Source organism: Solanum lycopersicum, chromosome 2, assembly GCF_036512215.1.
Source record: "Solanum lycopersicum chromosome 2, SLM_r2.1".
NCBI lineage: Eukaryota > Viridiplantae > Streptophyta > Magnoliopsida > Solanales > Solanaceae > Solanum > Solanum lycopersicum.
The window spans coordinates 52,096,956-52,120,652 of record NC_090801.1 but is presented as its reverse complement, the minus strand read 5'-3'; the positions used below and the strand labels follow the sequence as shown (position 1 = coordinate 52,120,652).

Sequence of the window (23,697 nt, the reverse complement as noted above, 5' to 3'; positions counted from 1 at the left end):
ACCGTTCAAATCAACCACCAAGATGTCACGAACACTCAGTCCAAATTTCAGCCCGATCTAACGGTTAATTAATCGGAAACACGATATGAAGGTTGTTGATTGGAGAAAAAGACTACAGCAAAAGAACCATTTTTCTTCTCTCTTTTCTCTTGTTGAAAGCTCTCTCCAAAAACCTCTCTTATGTTCTAATGCATTTCAAAGACAATACCAATGAGCAATTGATTATTCTCTCAAGACCATCCTCTATTTATAGAGTTTGCGTTTTTCTTTACAAAACCAAAACCTACTACAAATAGGATTACAATTTCAATCCTTTTCTTAAGGGAATTGGAAAACCAAATAAAGAGAATGATTTTCAATCTTTTTTCAAGTAGGATTAAACCATGAGTCTTTGGCTGGAACATGAGCACTATCTCAACACTACAGCCAACATGAGCACTATCTCAACACTAAGTTATGTTGTAACTGATGCAATGATATCTTATGACATTTGAAACATATTTTAAAGTATGCAATAAAGTGTTTTTTCTGAAGAAAAAAAATAAAGGAGGAGACCTCTACCTTGCGATTGTCCTGGGAAAACCACCTTATAATAACAAGAATGTGCTTCGAGTATTATTACTAGTTCTTGAATTCTTTGGATCATTGGAGCAATTGATGGCACGTCTCTTATATAAAGTAATATTAATTTTACGTGTTAAGTTCTTTATTATAATTTCATTTATTTACTTATTAAATAGTAGTTCCTTCTTCCCAAATCTAATCGACTATGGACAAGTATGTATATCATAAACCGCCGATCGTGTCAATTATCAATAGATATAATTTCTTTTCAAACTATATCATTTCATTTATTAATAATTAACTACTGGATATATTATATAAACTAGACTAGTATTTGACTAAATATGCAATCAATAAATAAAAATAAAAATAAATAAATTTGATGGTTAGGGCTATTTTGTATTATTTAAATCTTTGATGCTAGAGTTGGTAGCTTTTCAACTTGAAGTAATAATGATTGTCCATTTCACCATTTTTTTTCTGAATTTATATATGAATGTCCAATCAAATTTTGAAAGTGGTCTTTTGCCCACATACATGTACCCTAACCAAGATCAGTAAATACAAACATGAAAATAATCAAATGTAAAAAAGCAGTATTAATTAAAAAGAGCTGACTTTTGGGTTGATTAACTCGCTGAAAACTAACTTTTAGCGATAATAAAATAAAATGTATAAAAAGTCTAGTTAATTATCATTAGATCTAAAATCGCTATATATTTTATAAACATTTATAACAGCTAAAGATTATTTTTAACTCAGTATAAGTATTGACAATACTAAAATGCATCTGAAACGAAATTCAAAGTGAAGGGACAAGAAAATCCGTAAAAGCGGTTTAGTTTGTCCCCCAGCATGCCCATTCTCTGTCTTAACGGACGGAACAAGTTTCCACTTTTTTCCAACTCCATGTTACACACTACACAGTATATATACATTTTCCAAAGTGGCAATTATAAGCATGCATTATATATATTTTGACCCACCACCAATGCATAAACTTAAAACAAAGATTTTGGATTCAGTTTAAACTTTGTAATGTTAGAAGCAAAGAGACGGTTCAACATCTTTATATTATTGAACATCACCATTATACTCATTTTTTGTAGCGTAGCAACGGAGGCTTCAAGACCAGTTTCGACGACGCGCTACTTCAAATCAGATGTTGTTCCAATCTTTAGAAGTGAAGCATATTCTGGTCCAAGCCGTCATGGTCGAGGTCATTAGTTAGCGAATACTACAAGATGAAGAAGCTAACTCCAAATCTCAATTTTCACTTCTCTTTGTAGAAGTATCTACTTTTGTATAGAACTATTGGAGCATTTTTGTTATTATATATAGATTCTAATATAATGCCATGGAGTCTATTAATGAGCAATATAATGTGTTAATTTCTTACCGTTCTTTTAAGCAGTACTATACTGAATAATAACATTGCAAAATACTATGTCTATATAACAAAGGAACCTACAATGAATATGTCCAAATAAAAAAAAGGTTTAGCAAACACTTATCGTTATCATTCGAGAAGAAATGGACAAAAACATATATCGGACATTGGGAAGTACGACGGCTATTTTAATCAAATCACTCGCTTTAATCGGTGCGATTCAATAAAATTAGTGGTCGAGAGATTTCAAATATATATACAATTAAATTAGCATATTATTTGCATTCTGTTGCAAAACTTATGTGTCGCACGTATGCATTTTGTGCATCTTGTGGGACATGTATGCATTGCGAATGTCATGCGTGCATCTCATGTATGCATTGCCAATGTCACGTGTGCATATCGTCGCGATCACACATGTCAATTGTGGGGTCCATTCCTATGTAGTAAACTTTAAATAGCTCTCTGTGTTTGGTAGATTTGGTGCTGAATTATTTTTCAGCTTTACTTAATTTTCAACTAAAATCTTACCAAGAAATCTTTATAAGTGAAAAGGTTGAAACTTTGTGTTTTTGTGATGTCACTGGTGACATGATTAGGAGTAGATTTTCCTATAAATACAGAGCTCTTACTCATTTCAAAGATGCACCCAAAAGAATTACAAAGGAGAGAAAGAAGAGTGAGGCATCACAGAGGAAAATAATATGTGAGGAAAAATAGAGAGTGTGAGCGATATTGTAGTGAGGTGAAAAAATCAAAAGAGTGTTATTTCTTTTGAATGTGTAGTGGTCTTTGGAGTTTTACTCAGACATACAAGCGTAAAATCCTTACTATAGTGATATTCGTTGCTCCTCTCGGGTCGTGGTTTTTCCCTTATTTAGAAGGGTTTTCACGTAAAACCTTGGTGTCATTATTTCTCTTTTATTCTCGTTGATTAACCGTATTATTGTCTTCCGCATTTATTGTCTTTATTACCGCAAATATTATTTCTGTTACGAATTTATTCCCAACATCAATCATGTGAATTAGTAAAAACTTTTTTAAAATTAGTGGTAAACGAAATGAGCGAACTTCTTATAAGGCTTGGACAGTCCTTCTTTCTTTGAGCTAACTTTTGAAACGTAAATTAGGTCTAAGATCTAATTTAACCGTTAAAACATGCATGTGAGAGTTATACAACAAAAATAAAAGGTTAATGTAAACTCAAAATTGAAAAAAATATCATATTTAAGCAACTTGATATAGTTACACTCAAAATTATTAAAAGTTGTAAGTTTAGATTACTTTTAAGGAAACTTCTTATTCACCTTCTATAGGTGTCAATTTGATGGTTTTCTAGACACCGTATACACACATGTTGACAAGCAATTCTACTGAGAATATAAAATTTTGAATACCATTAACTTTATTTGTGGTTATACAACTGTGGTACTCCAAAATTGCTTAATTGAAACACGTACGGCATTGCATTTCCAATACATTGCCATCACATCTCAACTGGCTGAGGTAGACTCTCTATTGCTGCTGAATTGCACCATTGATGTCTGGGCAATTTCTTGGGGAATCGAAAACAAGGTCAAAGAGATAAAAATCTGGTTATCATACATGATATATTTCTATTCAACATTGCTTCAGGGAAGCTAATAAAGTTGCTGACAAATTAGCTTCCCTAAGTGACTCACTTACTCATGTACAAGTCTATTCTCACTTCAACACATCCCTAGAATTATCAAAGGGATTTTTAACTTAGATAGATGGGAATACCCTTTCTTTAGAGTCATAAAGCGTAAAGCAATTACTTTGAGCTTTGATCCCTCTTGCGCCCCTCTAATTGTGCGTGCTTGTGCTTGTTTAGCTTAGATCTTTTGTACACTTATGTGTTTGGTTTGACTGTGTAACAAAAACTCTCAAGAAGGTGTAGCCTAGCCCTGCTTTTTTAAATGTAATTTCTTTCTCAATGACATATATATATGGTTTACAAAAAGAATTAGAGAAATATTGAGAATAGACGAAGCTTCATAGCACAAGATAAGTAAGATCAGATTATTGGACATTGAAGGACCGAACACCCACACCCACAGTTAATGACGAGAAGACAGGCCCATCACCCACAGTTAAGAATTAAAATGTTTTGGGTTGGGTCCAAGCTAGTCAGCCCACTTGACCGTTTAACTGAGCTAATTGTTAAAGACTTCTAAAGGAATTTTTTTGTGCACTTTTCTTTTTTTATAATACGAGTTTGTTAAATTTGTTGTTTTTAAATAATAGATGATTAATGATTAATTTTGCTCTTTATATTATATTTTAAAAAATTGGACGTATCTCATATAAATCAATTTATGAATATTTGAATCTTTAAGTTAAAATAACAATTAAAATTATTTGGACGGACTTAATTGGAAGATTTGATCTCAAAGTTACTAGAGCCTACAAGTCCTACACAAGTTATGATAATTATCAAGATTTCTGGTCAAAAAATACGAATTGCTAGGAAATTGGCAACAAATGCTATAAAAATCTTGGCTCCTATTCATCAGACTTTTTGGTCAACAACTGAACCTTTTTTTTTTTTAGGTTTACATAAAAACAAAACTCATAGCTGAATAATTGAAAACATAAATTAAACCATACGTATACGTATCTTCAAATGTTCGCTACGAGTAGGGCTGACAAATAGACAGGATAGGTTAAATTTAGATGGATTGAAAATATATCGATAAAATATGAATAATAATTTAATCCGTTCACATTTTATATGGATTAAAATAGATCGGATAGCAAATGGGTTGGATAACAAGTTTACCTAAATTTATTCATATATTTATGAGTAATACTACTCCACTTTAGAATTGGAATTTGACATGGAAAAAATATTTTAGTCTTTTTTTTATATAAAAAATTTTTGAAAATATTTATTTAGTTTTATTATATCATAAAAGTAAAAAAAAAAATTATAACTTTTCAATATAAAAGAAATAAATGTTATAATAAGGGGAAAATATTTTTAATTTTGAAGTAAATGAATATTTGTATTTAGGAGTAAAATGCAGCTTAATGGACTTTAAGCAACTTCAGTACAAATACAAAATTTGTTTATGTTACTTAATTATTTACCCAATATAAAATTAAACAAATTAAAAAAATGTTATAATTAACAAAAGAAATATATATTTAATATACTCCCTCTGTTCAACAATAATCGTGCACTATACTCCCCCCGTTTCATTTTAAATGTGTATCCCTTTCTATAAATAGTTAAACCATAATACTTGTCATTTTATAAAATTTATGCATTAATTATCATATTTTCCCTATTATACCCTTGATGGGATAGTCAATTAATCTTGAAATGTATTCAATATTTATTATAAAGTTGACTTAAAATAACAATAAATAAGGGAAAAAACGTAAAGTTACATCATTTCTTAATGCAAATGCAAAGTAAAAATGTGACATATAAAATGGGATAAATAGAGGAGTGCAGAGTCAAAAGGGTAAAAAAAATGTCAAAAATTCCATAAGGGTATATTAATTTTTTTAACCAAAATGGTAAAATCGCTCACGATGTAGCGATTTTATCCGTCGGAAAAAGCAAAATCGCTACTATAGCAACGATTTCTTAAATTTGCTTTTTTTAAAAAAAAAAAGAAATTATTAAACAAGTTGCTCCAAATGGACAGATTTTCAAAATTAAAAAAAATTATAATTTTTTTAATAAGTCGCTGCTTTTGCAGGGACTTACATTAAAATTTTTCTTTTTTTTTCTTTTTTGCTTTATTTAAAAAAAATTAAAATCAAATCTCTGCCAAGGCTGCGATTTTTAATTAATTTTTTTTAAAAAAATCAAATCGCTATAAAGACAGCGATTTACACTTATTTTTTTGTTTTTGAAAATTTAATTAAATCGCTGCAAAAAAATTAGCCGATTTAATTAAGTTTTCAAAAAAAATTAAAAAAGTGTAAATCGTTGCCTTTGCAGCGATTTGATTAAAAAAAAATTAAAAATTGCTGCCTTGATAGCGATTCTGCTAAGATTTGATTTTAATTTTTTTAAATAAAGCAAAAAAAAAAAAGGTTAATGTAAGTCGCTGCAAAAGCAACGACTTATTAAAAAAATTATAATTTTTTTAATTTTGAAAATCGCTCCATTTGGAGCGACTTGTTTAAATATATTTTTGGTTTTTTTTTTTAAAAAAAAAAGCAAATTTAAGAAATCGCTGCTACAGCAGCGATTTTGCTTTTTTCGACGGATAAAATCGCTACATCGTGAGCGATTTTGCCATTTTGGTTAAAAAAAATTGATATGCCCTTTTGGAAATTTTAATAATCTTTTTTACTCTTTTGGCTTCGGACTCATGAATGGAGTATTATGATATTCAACAATATTTGTCCACTTTATTAAATCAATGGGTGATTTTACTCTTCCGTCCTCATTTGTCCTTGTCATTAACTATAGTCATTTCCCTATTAATTTTTCAAGACAATATATTTATTATGGTCAAAGAGTAATACGGTAAATTAAACTCTTCTATTTATAATTTCTTAAGAAGTGTGCAAAGTCAATAATGGACAAGTATTATTGGACAGAAGGTGTATACATATTGTTGGTGAGAGACTTCACTTATTCAATTATAGAAAGGAATAATCAGTTTACAAAAGAACATAATGAGGAAGAGAATTATAACACTTTTAGTGATATCATAAATTTTAAGTGAGCAAAAATTAAATTTTTTTAACTCATTTAGCTAATTTAGATTTTACTCATATTATTATGAGTTAAAAATATGAAGTTAAAAATTACTCAATTGATATAAACAAATTAAGCGAATTATCAAAATATAGACCTATTTTATCGACGGACAGGTAAAAAAAAAAAAACATAATGGTGAACAAGAAAACAACATCCGACTATACTCATATATAAGGAATCTCTCGTTGTCCCGACACGGTTGTCGGTTAATATAAATACGTTAAACGTGCTCCTTTAAATTTGGTAATTATTTAGCTCAAAATTTAAATTCTTACTTCAATTAATGATTTTATAATCACAAAATATTACTTATAATGATAATTATTTAGCTCAAAATTTAAATTCTCACTTCACTGTTTTTTTTATAGTCACAAAAATATTACTTATATGCATATTTAAGCCCATACAATCAAAACCAACAGTATATTTAAAGGTTCTAAGAAAAATCCATGTTCAATCATAACCATGACATAAACCATATACATCAAAACAGAGTGAGTAACAATGATGAAGTGCTAAATCTTGAATGAGGTGGCGTTGCTTAGATGGTTCACCAACAGTTAAGCCACAGTGTAGTTAAAAATTTTGTTATGAGTGTTTAAGATTTAATATCTATGAATAAAAATAATTTTTAACTTATATAATTTGTATAATTTTTTATATACATGATATACTCTGACAAAGGGTGTTTAATTGTCGACTGCACCAATGAGGTTCAGTCACGCATAGCAAAAATGTGAACCTTCTGAGAAAAATTTAAAAGAAGTGTTATATGTTGTAATAATCAGTTCTCATCAAAATAATATATATAAAAAATCATAAATACGTACCTTTTAAGTTAAAAATTAAGGTAAACCTCTAGTTATTTAAAGCTAAACCAAAGAATATCCGATGAAATGTATAAAATCTTATTATTTGTTTGGGGAAGGGCCAGCTTGTCTTTTTAATAAATAAATTTTATGGAATATTCAACAAACCCAACAAGTAGTTTCATGAGTGTAATTTTTGGAGAATGATGTGTACGCAATCTTATCCTATTTTGTGAAGATAGAAAAATTATTTTTAATCAACTGTCAGTTCAAGTAAAACATATAAAAAATTAAGTATATAAAACCAAATATATTAGCAAAGAAGCCATGTTATAAACAATTAAAAAAAAAACAAGTAGGTAGGAACAATAAATAATATGATAAATAAAACAAAAGAGACAATATGTACTATAATTGAAGAAAAAAGATATTATAAGAGCGTAATAATAACAAGACGAATAAGCGAGTTATATATCTTCGATTATCTATTAACCTTCGACTCTAATTCTCCACCTTCATATTTTCCTATCTAGTGTCATATATATTCTCGTTAGCGACATATTGAATAAGGATAAATTAATCATAATACTCATGAGCTGATCATGCGGAAAATTACCAATTAGTAACATTTTAAAGTTTATTAACGACTTGATAAAACACTATTGACAGATTTATACCAGACGTATACGTCTTCAGGCATGTGCACATCAAACGTGTGGAACTTTTTTTGAAGTCAAAATTGAATTTAGTTACTTTACTTCAATATAAGCAGGCAAAAAGACATGCAGTTAGGCAGGTACTGTTTTAGGTCCCCTTTGGACACATTGATTATCAATCAATTGCCATAAAAAAAAAAAGTTTTGAATACTTATTTCATAAAAAAGAATCAATAGTGAAGAGTGATTGTATAACAATGTTCTATACCGAATAAAAATTCTAACAATGATGTATATATAAAATTTGTTTTGTTTGAACAGGAAAGCATGAATAAATATCTGTAGGATAGTTTAGTTTCGAGCATTTATTCTAATCTTTGAAATACTTTTTCCGTTCACTTTTACTTGTTAAATATTTTCTAATTATTTGTCGTTTTGAAATATCAAGAAAATACAATTTTTTTCTTCCTATTATATCATCAATTTATTTACACTGAGTTAATATCTTTAAAAAATATATTAACAAATATATTTAAAACTCTATCAATTAATAATTTTTTAGAACTTTATCATATTAACCATTATATTCTTAATAGGTGTGACAAGTTAAAATTTGACAAGTAAAATTAAAACAGAAAGAGTACCAATTACACTAAAATGTACTAATAACTTAATCACCTGGAATAATCGGATATTAGGAGTGTGCAAAAATCAAACTGACAAGTAAATCAAATCAAAAAATAAATAAAATACTGACTTAGTATATTTAAAAATTAAAAATCAAAAAATAAACAAAACCGATCAATACAGATCCGCACCAAATTTATGATGATATAGGCGAGAAGAGAACAAAGTACTTACACATGTTTTAATAATTGTTTGTAAATATACACTCAAAGACCATGGAGAAATGCATACGTTTTAGACGAATTGAATTATAATAGAAATATTTTTAGACCAAATATTAGCTAACCATTTTTTTCTATTTTATATATACTCTAAATAGTTACAAGCGTTAGGATACTCAGCTCTATATGTTTGTCCATGACCAACAAAGTCACTTAAAAATGGATGAGTTGTCCGGTCAACTTGTTGACTTTGCTGAGTTGGCATACACGCTGGACCCACCAAGTCCCGGTTGAAGCAGACACGGCGGTGTATATTGGGTCCCACTTGCACCCTACTCTCAAGACCAAAATTCAAACAAAATACTACAATGTCTATAGTCATATTCCATACCAGAAATTTTCCAAATTTTTTTTAGTCCACCTTCAACGTGTGCATATTTACGTCAAGAATGACGTGGAAATTAAAAAAACATGTCATTATAAAAAGCTACTCATTCCCAGCTTCCAAAACACACACAAAAAAAAGATCTTTCTTAGTATTTTCAATTTTCTCTCATAATGACCATGCATACTAGTCTTTCATCGTGTCGTCTTGGGCCGCCAGCATGTGAGAAGGATGCTAAGGCCCTTCAATTCATCGAAGAGATGACTAGAAATGTTGATTCAGTTCAAGAGAAAGTTTTGGCTGAAATACTAAGCCAAAATGCCAACACTGAGTATCTTCAAAGATTCAAACTTGGTGGTGCTACGGACCGGGATACATTCAAGTCCAAAATGCCAATAATTACATATGAGGAAATTCAACCTGATATTCAACGTATTGCTAATGGAGATCGTTCTCCGATTTTCTCATCTCATCCCGTCTCTGAGTTCCTCACCAGGTGAGATTTAACCACCTAATCTTTCAAATTAGCTTGATATGAATTATCGTATTGAATTAAATTTGTTTTGTACGTAGCTCGGGGACATCTGCTGGTGAGAGAAAACTGATGCCCACAACTCAAGATGAGTTAGACCGAAAACAGCTATTGTACAGCCTTCTCATGCCCGTGATGAATCTGTAAGTGCTGTTGTAGATATGCTTTCAAGTATTTATTTTCGAGCATTTCTAATTTTGGGATTGTGAGCAGGTGCGTTCCTGATCTAGACAAAGGCAAGGGCTTGTACTTTTTATTTATAAAAGCAGAAACCAAGACACCAAGTGGGCTACTAGCAAGACCTGTCTTGACAAGTTACTACAAAAGTGATCACTTCAAGACGAGGCCATACGATCCTTACAATGTGTATACTAGCCCTAACGAGGCTGTTCTCTGTGTCGACTCTTTCCAGAGCATGTACTCACAAATGCTTTGTGGCCTTCTTATGAGAGAACAAGTCCTCCGGTTAGGGGCTGTTTTCGCCTCTGGTTTACTTCGAGCTATTCATTTTCTGCAACTCAATTGGCAGCAACTTGCTGATGATATCGCATCTGGGATATTAAATCCCAGAGTTTCCGACCCTTCAATCAGGGAATGCATCTCCAAAATACTCAAACCAAATCACGAACTCGCAGAGTTCATTATCAAGGAATGCGAAAAACAGAACTGGGAAGGGATTATTACTAGAATTTGGACAAATACAAAGTACCTGGATGTGATTGTGACAGGTATGATAAATTAATTTGGTTAGCAAGATTTAATTACTTATATACGCGATAACATGTTATAGCCTTATTAATTTTTTCAGATTTCTAATACTACTTATTGTGGATTGATTACAACAGGTGCAATGGCTCAGTACATCCCTACGCTCGACTATTACAGTGGTGGTTTACCAAAGGCATGTACCATGTACGCATCGTCCGAGTGTTATTTTGGCCTTAATTTAAACCCAATTTGCAAGCCATCTGAAGTAAGTTACACTATAATGCCCAATATGTGCTACTATGAATTTATCCCTCACGACTCAGCCAATCCTAGTGACTCACCACGCCGTCTCGTTGACCTAGCTAACGTGGAAGTGGGAAAAGAGTATGAGCTCGTGATCACAACCTACGCTGGATTATGTCGTTACAGAGTCGGTGACATACTACAGGTCACAGGGTTTCACAACTCTGCCCCTCAGTTTAAATTCATAAGAAGGAAAAATGTGCTATTGAGCATTGATTCGGACAAAACTGATGAGGCAGAGTTGCAAAACGCGGTTGATAGCGCTGCTGCCATTTTGCGTCTGTACAATACTAGCGTGGTCGAGTACACTAGTTATGCCGACACCAAAACCATTCCAGGACATTATGTTATTTACTGTGAATTACTTATTAAGGACCCAACCAATTCGCCGAGCCACGAGGTTTTGAATCAATGTTGTTTGGCTATGGAAGAATGTTTGAACTCGGTTTATCGACAGTGCCGAGTTGCAGATAACTCGATTGGACCACTTGAAATTAGAGTAGTGGAAAATGGTACATTTGAAGAGCTAATGGACTATGCAATTTCTAGAGGTGCATCTATAAATCAGTATAAGGCTCCTAGGTGTGTTAATTTTACACCTATAGCGGAATTATTAAACTCCAGGGTAATTTCAGTGCACTTTAGTCCAGGTGCACCTCATTGGGCCCCAGAACGACAGCGTTTACAATTTTAATGATGAAGTTAATTCAAGTCATGATCGAGACCACATAAGTGGAATAAAATCTTTTTTTTTTCTTTTTGTATCTTTGTGAGTAGAGTTGAATATTCAACGTTGATATTAATTAGTCAATTTACTCATGAGAAGTGTTTTAGTTGTCTTGATTGGTTTGAAATCGCAATCCTATGTGTTGAATATTTATTGGAATGTGTTGATATTCATTTCGAGAAGTTCTCGGCCTATTTACTTGATTTCCAAATTTGATTCTATTGAAATCTTATATGTTTCTTCTTCTTTTTATTTCAATCGGAATTGCCATCTATTATTTGGACATAACACAATATGTCCCAAGAATTGTAAAGCATCATTTACTATTTAACTTGGAAATATTTCTGTTTTCCTACAATTTTAAGTTGAATTTAAATTTTTTCATAACCAAATATAAGTTTTCACTCAAAAACAAAAACTATCTTCTTAAAAATTTCACAAGACCATATATATTCACGAAACTTTAAATAACTTTTTATACAACATCATCTTTTTTTGGATCTAACTAGCAGAAAATTCTTTAGTTTGAAGTTTTTAGAAATTGTCTGAGTTAATTTGGAACATCTTCCTGCCATATTGTAGATGTTGTAATATTCTTGTTGCTAACTTAAAGTCTTAAGTTTATCCCAACATCTACAGTAGAATAGGTACAGCTAGCAGAGATTGAGTTTTTGCCAAGGTGATACCAAATTTTTCCTCCATGTTCAGTTCGTTAGGTGAAATTCCACCATGTAGCTTCCAATGAAAGGTATTTATCAATGAACTCCTGGAATCATCCTGATAGCCAAAGGGAAAATTCTTCGACCAGCACCACATGGAAGGAGCTCAAAATCTCGACCTCTAACATCTTTTTCTGACTCCCAAAATCTCTCCGGCCTACTGTCCAAAGGGTCTTCCCGTAGACGTTCACAAGAACTTGTGAGTCTTTTGGAAGCCATAAAGCTCTACATCTTCCTCAACTTTGTGTGGAATTAGGAAAGGAACTTGTGGGTGTATTCGAAAGGTTTCTTTCACGATGCACCTCAGCTAAGGTAATTTTCCAACATCAGTTTCATCTATTAGTTTGCCTCTGCCAATTACATGTGCAAGTTCTTCTTGTGATTTCTCCAAAGTGTGTGGATTCTTGAATAGTTCAGCCATTGCCCACTCTAATGTATTTGATGTTGTATCGCTCCCTGCTTACAAACAAGTCATGCAAAACTTTCTAATTTAAGATACTATGTCTTAGATTCCATATATGAAACAGATCCAGAAAACATGTTGCTGAAATTTCTGAATTTTTTGTCAAGGGAAAAAAGGGGACCAAAGAAGGTGTGGCATCATTGCCACAAACATTTAAGCGACCGACCAAAATACAATTAAATATTTGGTATAATGTGCGTTGAACCATCAAAACTTTTTGATGAGGTGATTGCATCATTCAAGATAACTAATCATCAATTTATGACAACCATTGCTCGATATGACTCCTATCAATTTCTTCGGGGCAAATGTTGAGAAGGGCATCTAAGACATCGATATTTGAACGGTTTCGTATTTCCCTTTTCTTTAGTTGGTGATCGACCAAACCACGCATAAGGTGATCACTCTTTGTAAAATAGTCAGTCATCTGTTGCCATATACTATGTGCATCAACCTCAACCATGATGTTCCACCATAAGGGAAATAGTCGATCAAATTGGGTTTACCAACCTCAACCATGATGTTCCACACCAATTCTTTAGCAGAATCAGAAAAAGGATCAGTCAAATCTTTCGAAATATTGGTGTTGGAAAGAAGATTCAGGGAAGTACTGAAAGTTCCTCTGCCAATATTCACTGCTTCACCATTTTCCCCGCTCTTGTGAGGGCCCCGAGGTCGGGTATAGGGGGTGGCCTCGGGGCACAGCGCTTCGAGGCCAGTGGTTGTAGTGGTGGTAGGGGCGTGTGCCTCGAGGTCAGGGATAGGGGGTGGCCTCGGGGAAAGGGAAGGGGGGTCGGGGCGTGTTCCTCGAGATCGGGTATAAGGGTTGGCCTGGGGGCACAACGCTTCGAGGCCGGTGGTTGCAGTGGGGGTGGGGGTGGCTCGAGCCTTTCCCTAAGGACCCGAGGCCCCACTTTTGAAGATTAAAAATTTGTGTTCGGGGGGAGTGTTCTGAATTTGTTTTGAGATTTTTTTCCTTCAGTTCAAATTTCAAAATCCGTAGGAGCCAGCATGAATAGACTGGACTAAAAGCTATTATCTGAACTGATTATGATAAAATATTTGATGCAAAATGTTGCAAAACAAAAACCATAAGGAGAATTTCAAGAAACAGTAGCCGTAGTAGGTCACAAAATATATATGAACCAAAGAGTGGACATACTGCTAAGAACTTGAGTTCAACCACAACGCCTCAAGGGCCGGGGGAGGTGGTGGGAGATCCTTGAGCCTTACCGAGGTCTCGCTCTTGAGTTTTCAATTTTCTCATTTTATCCCATCTTTCAAATTAGCTAATTGGCTTTGGAATAGTGAACAGGTTACTATGTGTCCAACGAGGCTGTTCTCTGTGTCGACTCTTTCCAGAGCATATATACACAAATGCTTTGTGGTCTACTTTGAACTATTCATTTTTTTTTCAACTCAATTGGCAACAACTTTCTAAAGATATCTGAGAGTTTCTGACCCTTCAATTAGGGACTTCATCTCCAAAATACTCGAACCAAATCATGAATTTGCGGTCATTCATTATCAAGGAATGCGAACAACAAAATTGGGAAGGGATTATTACTAGAATTTGGCCAAATACAAAGTACTTGGATGTGATTGTGACAGGTATGTAATTTCTTCAGATTTCTAATACTACTTATCGTGGATGTGATTCCTACGAGTGTTACTTTGGACTCAATTCGAACCCAATGTGCAAGCTATCAGTATTTTACACTATGTGCTACTTTGAATTTATCCCTCTGGACTCACCACCCCGTCACGTGGACCTAACAAACGTGGAAGTGGGAAAAAAATATAATCTCGTGATCACAACCTATGCTGGTATATGTCGTTACAGTGTCGGTGACATACTCCAGGTCACAGGGCTTCACAACTCTGCCCCTCAATGTTGAGAAAATTCATAAGAGGAGAAAATGTGCTATGTACTGTGAATTACTACCCAACCAATTCGCCTGAGCCACGAGGTTTTGAACCAATGTTGTTTGGCTATGGAAGAATGTTTGAACTTGGTGCCGAGTTGCAGATAACTCACTTGACATTAGAGTAGTGGTAAACGGTAATAGACTATGTAAATTTCTAGAGGTGCTCTATAAATCAGTACAAGGCTTCTACCCTATAGGGTAATTTCAGAATGGCAGTGTTTACATGTCTCTGATGACAAGTCAATTCTCTTTTTTGTTGTTCTTTTGGTATTTTTGTGTAGTGTTGAATAAATCGAGTTGATCAATAAATCGGCAGATGTAAATAAATCATAACACTCAGCTGATCATACGAAAAGTTACCCATTGAACAGGAAAGTATATGTACAATAGTTTAAATCGAGCATATAAAATAAATATATCTTTTATTTTACACAAATTTTCAAGATGGAAAATTCAACCTCCATGACCATAAGAACTGGAGAAGTCTTTTCTGTTGAAATCTTCATCACCATATTGTCCTGTTTCTAGCAAATTGACCTGGCAAAACATCCAAGCAAACAATTTTAAACTAAAACGGAAAGATGATCGTATGAACCAAACAAAGAGGAGCATAAAAATTGACCTTAATGATGTCTCGTTTTGAACTGGGGCGAACATAGGATGCTAGAACAGCCATGTGAAAATGCTGGTTTTACACAAAATAAAGAGTAAGAAAACAAAATTAGGATGTATTTCTTAAACGAAGAATGCATATTCAATAACTAGTTTACCGCATGTATTTCAACACTATTCACTTCAAGAATATATCAAGGAGCTTACTCTGAAAGGATCACTTCTCAATGACTGCACCAATATCGGACTCTCCAATCTGCGGTCCTGGAAAAATAGAATCGAAGCAAAAGCCTTGATACCACATCCAATAACGAGTTTACCACATGTATTTCAACACTATTCACTTCAGAATGTATCAAGGAACAGAGACAAGAAATACAATTGATTATTTGAAAAAGGGAACAGAAGAAACTGCAAAATATTGTTCTTGGGCTTTTACCTCCAAATAATAGTCCCTCAATCGTCTCCCAGTTTGAGCACAACAAATGCGAACAATTGATTCATCACTGCTTCCACTAATGACATAGTCCCTTCCATTCATGTAATATGATCGTGTATAATTATGAGCGCTCCCAGTCGAAGCTATACCGAAATCTGTCTGCAGCCTACCATCTACAGACAAAAGTTGTTTCACCTGTACCATAAAGACAGGATAAACCTCAACTTTGAATCCAGAGGCCACAAATCAGACCTTTAACAAATAGAAAGCAAATTTTGTATGATCAAATAAGATTCTTAATATGTTGTATTGATCAAGGTACCTCGTTGTCTACAGCTGATACCAGCAGATACAGGTCATCCGGGGAGAAGCAAACCATCACATTTCCCCTTGAGCTTGAGGTTGTATAACAGGGTTGATTTGGTGTCTGCCTTAAATCCCACAATTTGACATCCCGATCGAATGATGAAGTGACTAGCAGGTTTGGAGAGTGGTGTGCAAATTTTGCCACATTAATAGGTTCTTGATGCATATCACTGAACAAATGCAAGCGCTTCCCACTACAAATATCATATATAGCAACTTTCTTTGAATAACCACTTGTAAGAAACTGATCATCCGTTGAATTAACATGAAGTGAAGTCAAATGTTCAAATTTATCAAAAACAACAGGGCTGGAACTGCTGCAGCCCCCATTTGCCTTTTGCAATGTGTCATTGATGTCATACAATCTCAAAGAGCCACTGTCAGAACCAGCAAGGAGCTGATTTATGAAGACAAAATAAAAATTCATCAGCTGTTTCCATGAAAAAGAGTGATGAAATAATCCGTAGCACTATACTATCCAAAGAAAATCATCTGTAGCACTATACTCCCCGAGAAAATTTCATGGAGGATCTAATATGAGTTGGGACATGTCTCATTATGGAAATGCACACTACAACTCAGTAAAGTGATCTTTCGACGAACTTATGATCTGTACCACTATAATATCTAAAATATGAATATCATTCTACTTTTAGGATGGAAAATAACCAAAAATAAGTATATCTTACTACGCATCAAATTCAAAACACAGACAGATAACCTTCAATTTATAGCATGTAATTCAACAATCCGAGCCTTATCTGCCATCTGAAATTGCCTTCATAAAATTAGGAGCAAGACCTCAAGAGTACACCTTAATATGATCTATGAAGCAACTTTAAGTTAGTCACAGTAGATAAGAAAATAACTTACCTTGAATGGATTCTTGTTAAGCCAACAGAGGCCCAAAATGCTATTAGTCACTCCAAAGAGTGGAATATAACTGAAAATATTTCCAGCATCATGGTTAACAACAACAACCTCCCCATCCAAAGTTCCAAAAGCCATTAGACTAGGATTAGTGGGGTGATACTCAAATTGTCTTGGTCGAAGGCTCTCGCTTCCTTCTTTGATATTATTGCTGATATTAGACATCGTGTGCAGGGAAGGAGAAGCAGATGAACCAAGTTTGGCAGCACAGAGGGACCTTGAATAGAAATGTGGACTTTTCCTACAAGAAACTGCCTCCTTTATCAGAGAGGATTTATTGTGATACGCATTACCTCTACCTGTTTCACGCATATGCAAAACACTTGCAACATTTTCTTTCTGACGGCGTTTGTATGGAAGATACTCATAGTACTGCGAGAAAACAGTATTTGCCATTTCTCTGTCTAGTTTTTTTACAGGAAAGTTATCTAGAACCCGTAGATGAGGCAATGATGCAATCATGTATTCCCTGTAGTGCTTCTCATAGCAGATTGGTGAAGGATGACAAGTAAGATACATTTTGGAAACAACTGAAGTATCTCTCAGTTTCAAGTTTATATACTCGGAATAATCATCTCTCTCTTTAACATGCAAATCACCAGAAGAAACCTGATATATATTGAAAAATACAGATGTTTGAGCTATAAAAAAAAAGAACTTAAGTCAACCACTGCAATAAAGCAAGAGTTATAGACCTCAAGTTGAAAATCCACCTTTCCGCTTATTGCAACAAAAGAGGTGCCTGATGAAAGAATTCCTCCGGAATAATTTGATACTCTATTCGCTGAATCATTAAGTGAGTCCTGGTTTATAAATAATTTTCCAACAGAAGCTGGACTGTCTGCACCATCTGCATACGAAATTTATAGTCACATTTCTGATTAGATACTTTATGGATGCTGTCAAAGTCCTTGCGTGAATAACCTGATTTAAGTTATTTCAGAAACAGGAAGATTTGTCATCTTACTGGATGATGCAAGACATGGCCCAGTATCTTTGCAACATATGCAATTTTGAAACCTTAGTTCTGTCAAAGAATGAAGCCGAGACAAAGCCTCACGGGTTGTCCACAGATCAGCTATTCTAGTTCCACACATGGAGAGGCGCATCAATTTTGGCATGCAAGTAAAGCAATCCTTCTCTAAGCTAGTGAGAGAAGAACAAAAGTCCAGAGTAAGGGTGTGTAACTGCATGAAGCTTCCAACCATATTCAACTTTTGAATCTCAGTGGACCTCAACTTTAGTAATTGGCAATTCAAACCACCTTGAAAAAGATCCCTGCAGAGGCCAGAATTCAAAAAAGAAGTTAGCAATAGCATTGTGAACTTACAGATATCTCTTTTTCACAATTCGTCATTTCTTAGTATTGTCAAACCGCAGATACAATCTATCATCTTATGCGCATCATCTTATATATCACCTCTTTCTAATTGTCATATATTTAAGAGAAAAATAGTTTCTTTTTCTAAGTCTTTTAGTTGCTGGAGAAGGATCAAATGAGAAAGGCAAGATGATATCCAAACTTCACTATTAAACAATAGTATTCAGGCATACCACAAGATGTCCTTTCTTAATAGTGTATCCTGAAGATCAACACTTCGGAGTATTGAATTGACTGCACGCATTAAAGACACGACAGATTCTTGATTCACAACCGATTTTGACGTGGAAAGTATGTCTACCGCATCAACATTGTAAAGGTGGACATTAAGCAATATATCGACAAGAGGCAACATATCATCATCCTCAAGCTCATCAAGTGGAACTACTAGAGTGCTCCTCTTTTGAACTTTCTCCTGCATACTGGCCTGAAAAAGGCGACTAAACTCTTAATGATCGTGATCAAATTTGATTCGTCAAAGATACACTATTAACAGAACAAGATAATCAGTTCACAATAATACGAAATAGAGATTATCGAACATTGCAATACTGCAGTAAAATTTATGATTAGATGTAAGTCTAACATTATTATTGCAAACCATCAGTTCACTAATATTTCACCTGGTCATAAACAAAATATTGAACCCTCTAATTATCTAAATCTTACATCAACCAGAAAAAAACTTAACAACAGATTCAGAGAGAAAGAGATAAAATAATGAAAATAGCTCAATTAAGATACAATAGTTTATTTTCATATATTAGAGGAGAGTAACTAAAAATTAAAAAGATGTCCACCTTATAAAACTGAGATAACACAGCAGTATTGGGCAGGACCTCATGTAGCTTGCAAGAATTCAGATACCTAGTAACAAATATGAAGAGGGACTTTGATGAGTAAAGTAACAGGTACCAAAGATGAAGAGGGGAATAAATCTCAATTACTTTGTGGAGTGGAGTTGAGATTTATTCCCCTCATAACAAAGTAAACCCATGTTTCTAGTTGAAGAAAATTGTGCTAATGAGTGAGCAACCAAGATTCCTAAGTGAAAACTTTCTGCCACTAAGAAGAATTGGAGGAACTATTAATCTATTTGAGTCAATTTCTACATATACCTCAAGTGCTAAACAAGAAAAGAAGAATCTTGGACCAAAATATACCTGGATACAATGGAGGAGATTTGAAGAGACATGGTCAGCAATTTTTCATATGTGCAAAATTAAACTCTGAGCTGAAAAAAAAAGAGTTGAAATTGATGCTAATAATGCTCAAGATTTGACATAAATGGGTTGCTTGGTGAGTGACATTATTGGAGAGCTGAAATGGGGGTGGGGATGGATATAAGCAGAGTAACTATTCATCCCCTTTATCAAATCAGACAGACAACATACCAAAAGGATAGGCACTGCCAGCTCCTATCATTATCATATTATTGGTCCTTACTCTTATATTCACTATTTGAAAACAAATTCTTTATAGTTGATTAATTGAACTTAAATATAATCTTGATTTGATAGATAATATAATACAATTTTTTAATTAAGAGTTGATGGTTGTATAAGAGTTTGCGAATAATATATCAAGAGATATCAATATTTAAATAAATAATGTTTTTAAGCTATAAATAATTTTAAAGCGAAATTAATAAATTTGATAGTTTAAAATATTTTAAATCTCTTATCTTTATAGGAGCTTATGACAATATATAACAAAGCTTATCATAATATAATATCAAATCAAAGTTGAACATAAGGTCACCTATCATTGTCAAAGTTAAAGATCCTTATCTTATAGTAGACTCAATGTAACGCATATGACTGGTCCAAAATCTTGAGAAATTCAAATAAAAAACATAATCCCCTCTCTATATATATATCATATCATATCAAAAGTTAAATTACAATTTTATCTTCCTATAAATTAAAATATTTTAATAAATTTAATAAAAATAGTAATAATTTTTGAATTTTCTTAGATTAATTCATATATATATATATATATATATATATAACATCTAATTAGTTAAATATTAAGTAAATCATATCATATTGTTATTATTATATCTAATGAATTAAACATTAAATAATAATAATAATAAGTGGTAAGTGTATTTTTACTCTTTATAAACTAAAAAATTAATTAATACAAGTTTGACACACCATTAACATTTATACCCAAAAACTTTACTCATTATTATCATTTCATTAAAATCTATTTAACGGCTCTTTGCTTCAACTTCATTCTATTTATTTGTTTTTAGAAAAAAAATTACTAATCGTGCAATTCTAATTTTACTCGAAATTTAGTTTAGAATATCTATATATAACTATATAGTTGGGAAATGAAAATGGTGATTTCACACCTCCAAAACTCAGCATCTATATATGTTTTTCTTTCTTTCTTTTTTATAGATTTTTTAAACTTTCATATGTATTCAATAAAATCTTAATTTCGAAATGATTTTTCCTAATCAAAATAATTAAAGTATGATTTATGAGCCTTAATTAAGGAAAGATGAGGAGATTTTGGAACTGAATTACATCTTTCACTATATACAATAATTATATCTTAAATAAGGAGAACAATAGATTCGATTTAATTGGATAGAGTAAACAACTTTAATGACTCAAAGAAAAAAAGATATAGATTGAATAAATAATAAAACCACTTCTATGGTAAATCCCCATGCACCCCTCATTTTTATTCACAAATTCAATGAGATCTCTTTGTATCATTTTGCCAACCGTTACTAGAAGTACATATACCATTATAAGTATAAATTATATCTAATTTGCTATTTATTTTTGTCCTTTCCAATTTTCTATACGACCACTCAACTTTTAATCTAACTATATAGTGTGGTCTCTGAGTTCATTTCAATTACATTGTGGTAGTTTTTAAATCTTTTTCTATCTTCAAAGAATTTTGTATCACATGTTGAAATTAAATTAAATCAATTATCAACAATGATGATGATATTATAGTTTTCTTTCTATTTGATTCCACAAGTTGATGGAAATATTTGGTAAGTTTTTATCTAATAGATTCATTGTTATTTTATTGTTTATTGACGTTTATTTGCATATTGCCCTTTTATATGCATTTATTTATTGTACTATATAAATTTTGGTTTATTTTATTTTTTTTCTACCATTAATACCTCAAAAATGATTGTATTGTATTTCATAATTCAATTATATGTATATAACTTGACAAAAAATTCTTTGTCAAAATTTTCAGATAGCAGAATTAATAACTTAGAATGAGCCAAAGAAGATGAAGGGTGCATATACATGTAAATATTATTTATAAATATCAATAAATATTTAAACAATAACCATTTTTTATAAATACTTTTATTTTGTTGGTGTAGACTATGAAAATGATAGTGATCTATTACCATCCTAAAGAAGACATATGTTGATCGAATTTCTCTAGAACAATTACAAAGTACCACTCTCCTTCGACGACAAATTCTCGATATGTATGCATATGTAAAAAAAAAAGTAGAGGATATTATTCCTTAAAATTTAAAAAGAAGGCAGAAACTTTGACATTAAATATTTTTTAAATTTAATGTCGAATTTGAATAATGTGTTCTAAGATATTAAAAAAGAGTTTTTAACAAGTTGAATACTTGGTATATTATAAGAATTGTATAATTAAAGTCGCTATGTTATTAGTTTACAAATTCACTTGATAATAATAATTTAATATGATGTGTCTTGATTATAATATTAGTTGAATATGCTCACTGTTCATTGATATTCTGAACTAAATACTCACTTCCTATGATATTAAAACATAATTTTCAAAGTATTCACTTACATAATATTCATATATTCCACGTTTCCCTTTAAAATGATCTCACCTATAAATGATTCAATTGTTCAATTTGAGTTAAGTCAAATTATTTTTAACCAAATAATTAATTGTCGGATAATCGCGTTTTAACGGATATTTCGGGTACCTTAAAATTCTTTCTGAAATACTAATATGAACACCCTGAACCCCTTTATAAGTTTTCATTAGATTTTTGATTATTTTTTTTCTCAATTTTTCAATGTTCATCTTTTTCTGATACATCTGAGTTCGGTTATTTTAATGTATCTAGTTGTTTTTGTTTCTAAAATTAATGTATAGTTCCTTCGTTGATGACTCCGATAAAGGCTTTGAATCGAAATCTATGAGTGACGTCATTGTTAAAAGCGAAAAGGACCTCTATTAGTTGATACAAAGCAAAAGAGATAGTGTGGAAGGACTTCTTTCTTTCTTTTTTTTTACTTTTAGCCGATCAATTTATTTATTTATTTATTGTTGCTTTCAGCGTATCTTTTAATGTATCTAAATGATTTTGATTCCTAAGTTAATGTATAATTCGTTCATTTCACATTGATATATAATTCCAGGGTGTATCAAAGTAATTTAATCATGTATCAAATTATTTATTATTTTTTGTGCTTAAAATATTATACCTTCTATATTTTGCTTATGTTTTAAAACTATTTATATTTTAAATTTTTAAAAAAAAGTATATACATATAGTCATACATATAAACATTTTTTCTTATAGCTTATGATTTTCCTCTATTCAATCACATGGCTTCAGAATTAGGTAAGTAGATTAACTCGAAATTCTTTAAAAAATCGAGAGAGAGAGAGAGAGCGATGCAATTACAAACACAAGAAATCGTATAGTAAAAACATAACTTTTTCATTTATCTTTTATTCTTTCTAGAAGAGACTAATAATTTATGTAATTTTTTAATAACTAAATAAGACGATGACATTTTATATTGACGGTGCAAATACAATTATAATGTCCTGGACCTTCATCATCACACCTTCAACTCACTATATGTTGTCCATAATGTTGTTTACAAAATTGTTGTTGTATTGGATCCTTAATTATCTGTCAATTCTGTATTTTGGGCCCAAGCCTGTTAGGGCGTAGCTTAACACTATATATAAACGCTATGACAAATCCTATTCTGTATTCTGTTCTTGCCTCTCCATAATAAAACTGCTCCCCCTCTTTCCCGTGGACGTAGCCAATTTATTGGTGAACCACGCAAATCTGTTGTCTTGTTTTTCGCATTTATATTTTCTCGTATTATCTCGAATTCCGCATAACAAAAATGTTGCGCAAGACGGTGATATTTGTGAACAAGGAATAGAAGAAGG

At 32.2% G+C, this 23,697-nt stretch overlaps 2 protein-coding genes and 1 long non-coding RNA gene across 4 annotated transcripts; 2 read left to right on the top strand and 1 right to left on the bottom strand.

Annotated features, from left to right (window-relative positions):
• Positions 1–9,514: 9,514 nt before the first annotated feature.
• Positions 9,515–11,854, top strand: GH3-3 (protein GRETCHEN HAGEN 3-3). The gene is made up of 4 exons (XM_004233398.4): positions 9,515–9,898; positions 9,976–10,077; positions 10,148–10,662; positions 10,780–11,854. Exons 1-4 carry the CDS (start codon positions 9,576–9,578, stop codon positions 11,637–11,639), a joined length of 1,800 nt encoding a protein of 599 aa, XP_004233446.1. The 5' UTR covers positions 9,515–9,575; the 3' UTR covers positions 11,640–11,854.
• On the top strand, positions 11,852–15,115 carry LOC138341744 (uncharacterized). The gene is made up of 2 exons (XR_011214623.1): positions 11,852–12,703; positions 14,328–15,115. It is a non-coding gene; the product is annotated as an uncharacterized lncRNA (long non-coding RNA).
• An 8-nt stretch (positions 15,116–15,123) lies between these two features.
• LOC101268835 (protein DWD HYPERSENSITIVE TO UV-B 1-like) lies at positions 15,124–19,979 on the bottom strand. 2 transcript variants are annotated; one of them, XM_010318865.4, is made up of 11 exons: positions 19,674–19,979; positions 19,311–19,377; positions 18,684–18,937; positions 18,097–18,407; positions 17,843–17,979; positions 17,073–17,738; positions 16,156–16,596; positions 15,834–16,028; positions 15,602–15,658; positions 15,405–15,467; positions 15,124–15,319 (listed from the first exon to the last, which is right to left on the bottom strand). In XM_010318865.4, the coding sequence occupies exons 1-11, from the start codon at positions 19,703–19,705 to the stop codon at positions 15,236–15,238; spliced, it is 2,307 nt and encodes a 768-aa protein (XP_010317167.1). In that variant the 5' UTR covers positions 19,706–19,979; the 3' UTR covers positions 15,124–15,235. The 2 variants fall into 2 exon arrangements, with proteins under 2 accessions (XP_010317167.1, XP_004233447.1); XM_004233399.5 differs by having other exon boundaries at positions 17,825–17,979; positions 19,674–19,933.
• Between the last annotated feature and the right edge of the window lie 3,718 nt (positions 19,980–23,697).

Coding starts and splice junctions, on each gene's coding strand:
- LOC101268835 (XM_004233399.5), bottom strand. CDS start 19,705: ATGTCTCTTCAAATCTCCTCCATTGTATCCAG. Junction 19,378..19,673: donor ATCTCCTCCATTGTATCCAG/GTATATTTTGGT, acceptor ATTTGTTACTAG/GTATCTGAATTCTTGCAAGC. Junction 17,980..18,096: donor GCCATGTCTTGCATCATCCA/GTAAGATGACAA, acceptor TTTCGTATGCAG/ATGGTGCAGACAGTCCAGCT.
- GH3-3 (XM_004233398.4), top strand. CDS start 9,576: ATGACCATGCATACTAGTCTTTCATCGTGTCGTCTTGGGCCGCCAGCA. Junction 9,899..9,975: donor GTCTCTGAGTTCCTCACCAG/GTGAGATTTAAC, acceptor TTTTGTACGTAG/CTCGGGGACATCTGCTGGTG. Junction 10,078..10,147: donor CTCATGCCCGTGATGAATCT/GTAAGTGCTGTT, acceptor GATTGTGAGCAG/GTGCGTTCCTGATCTAGACA.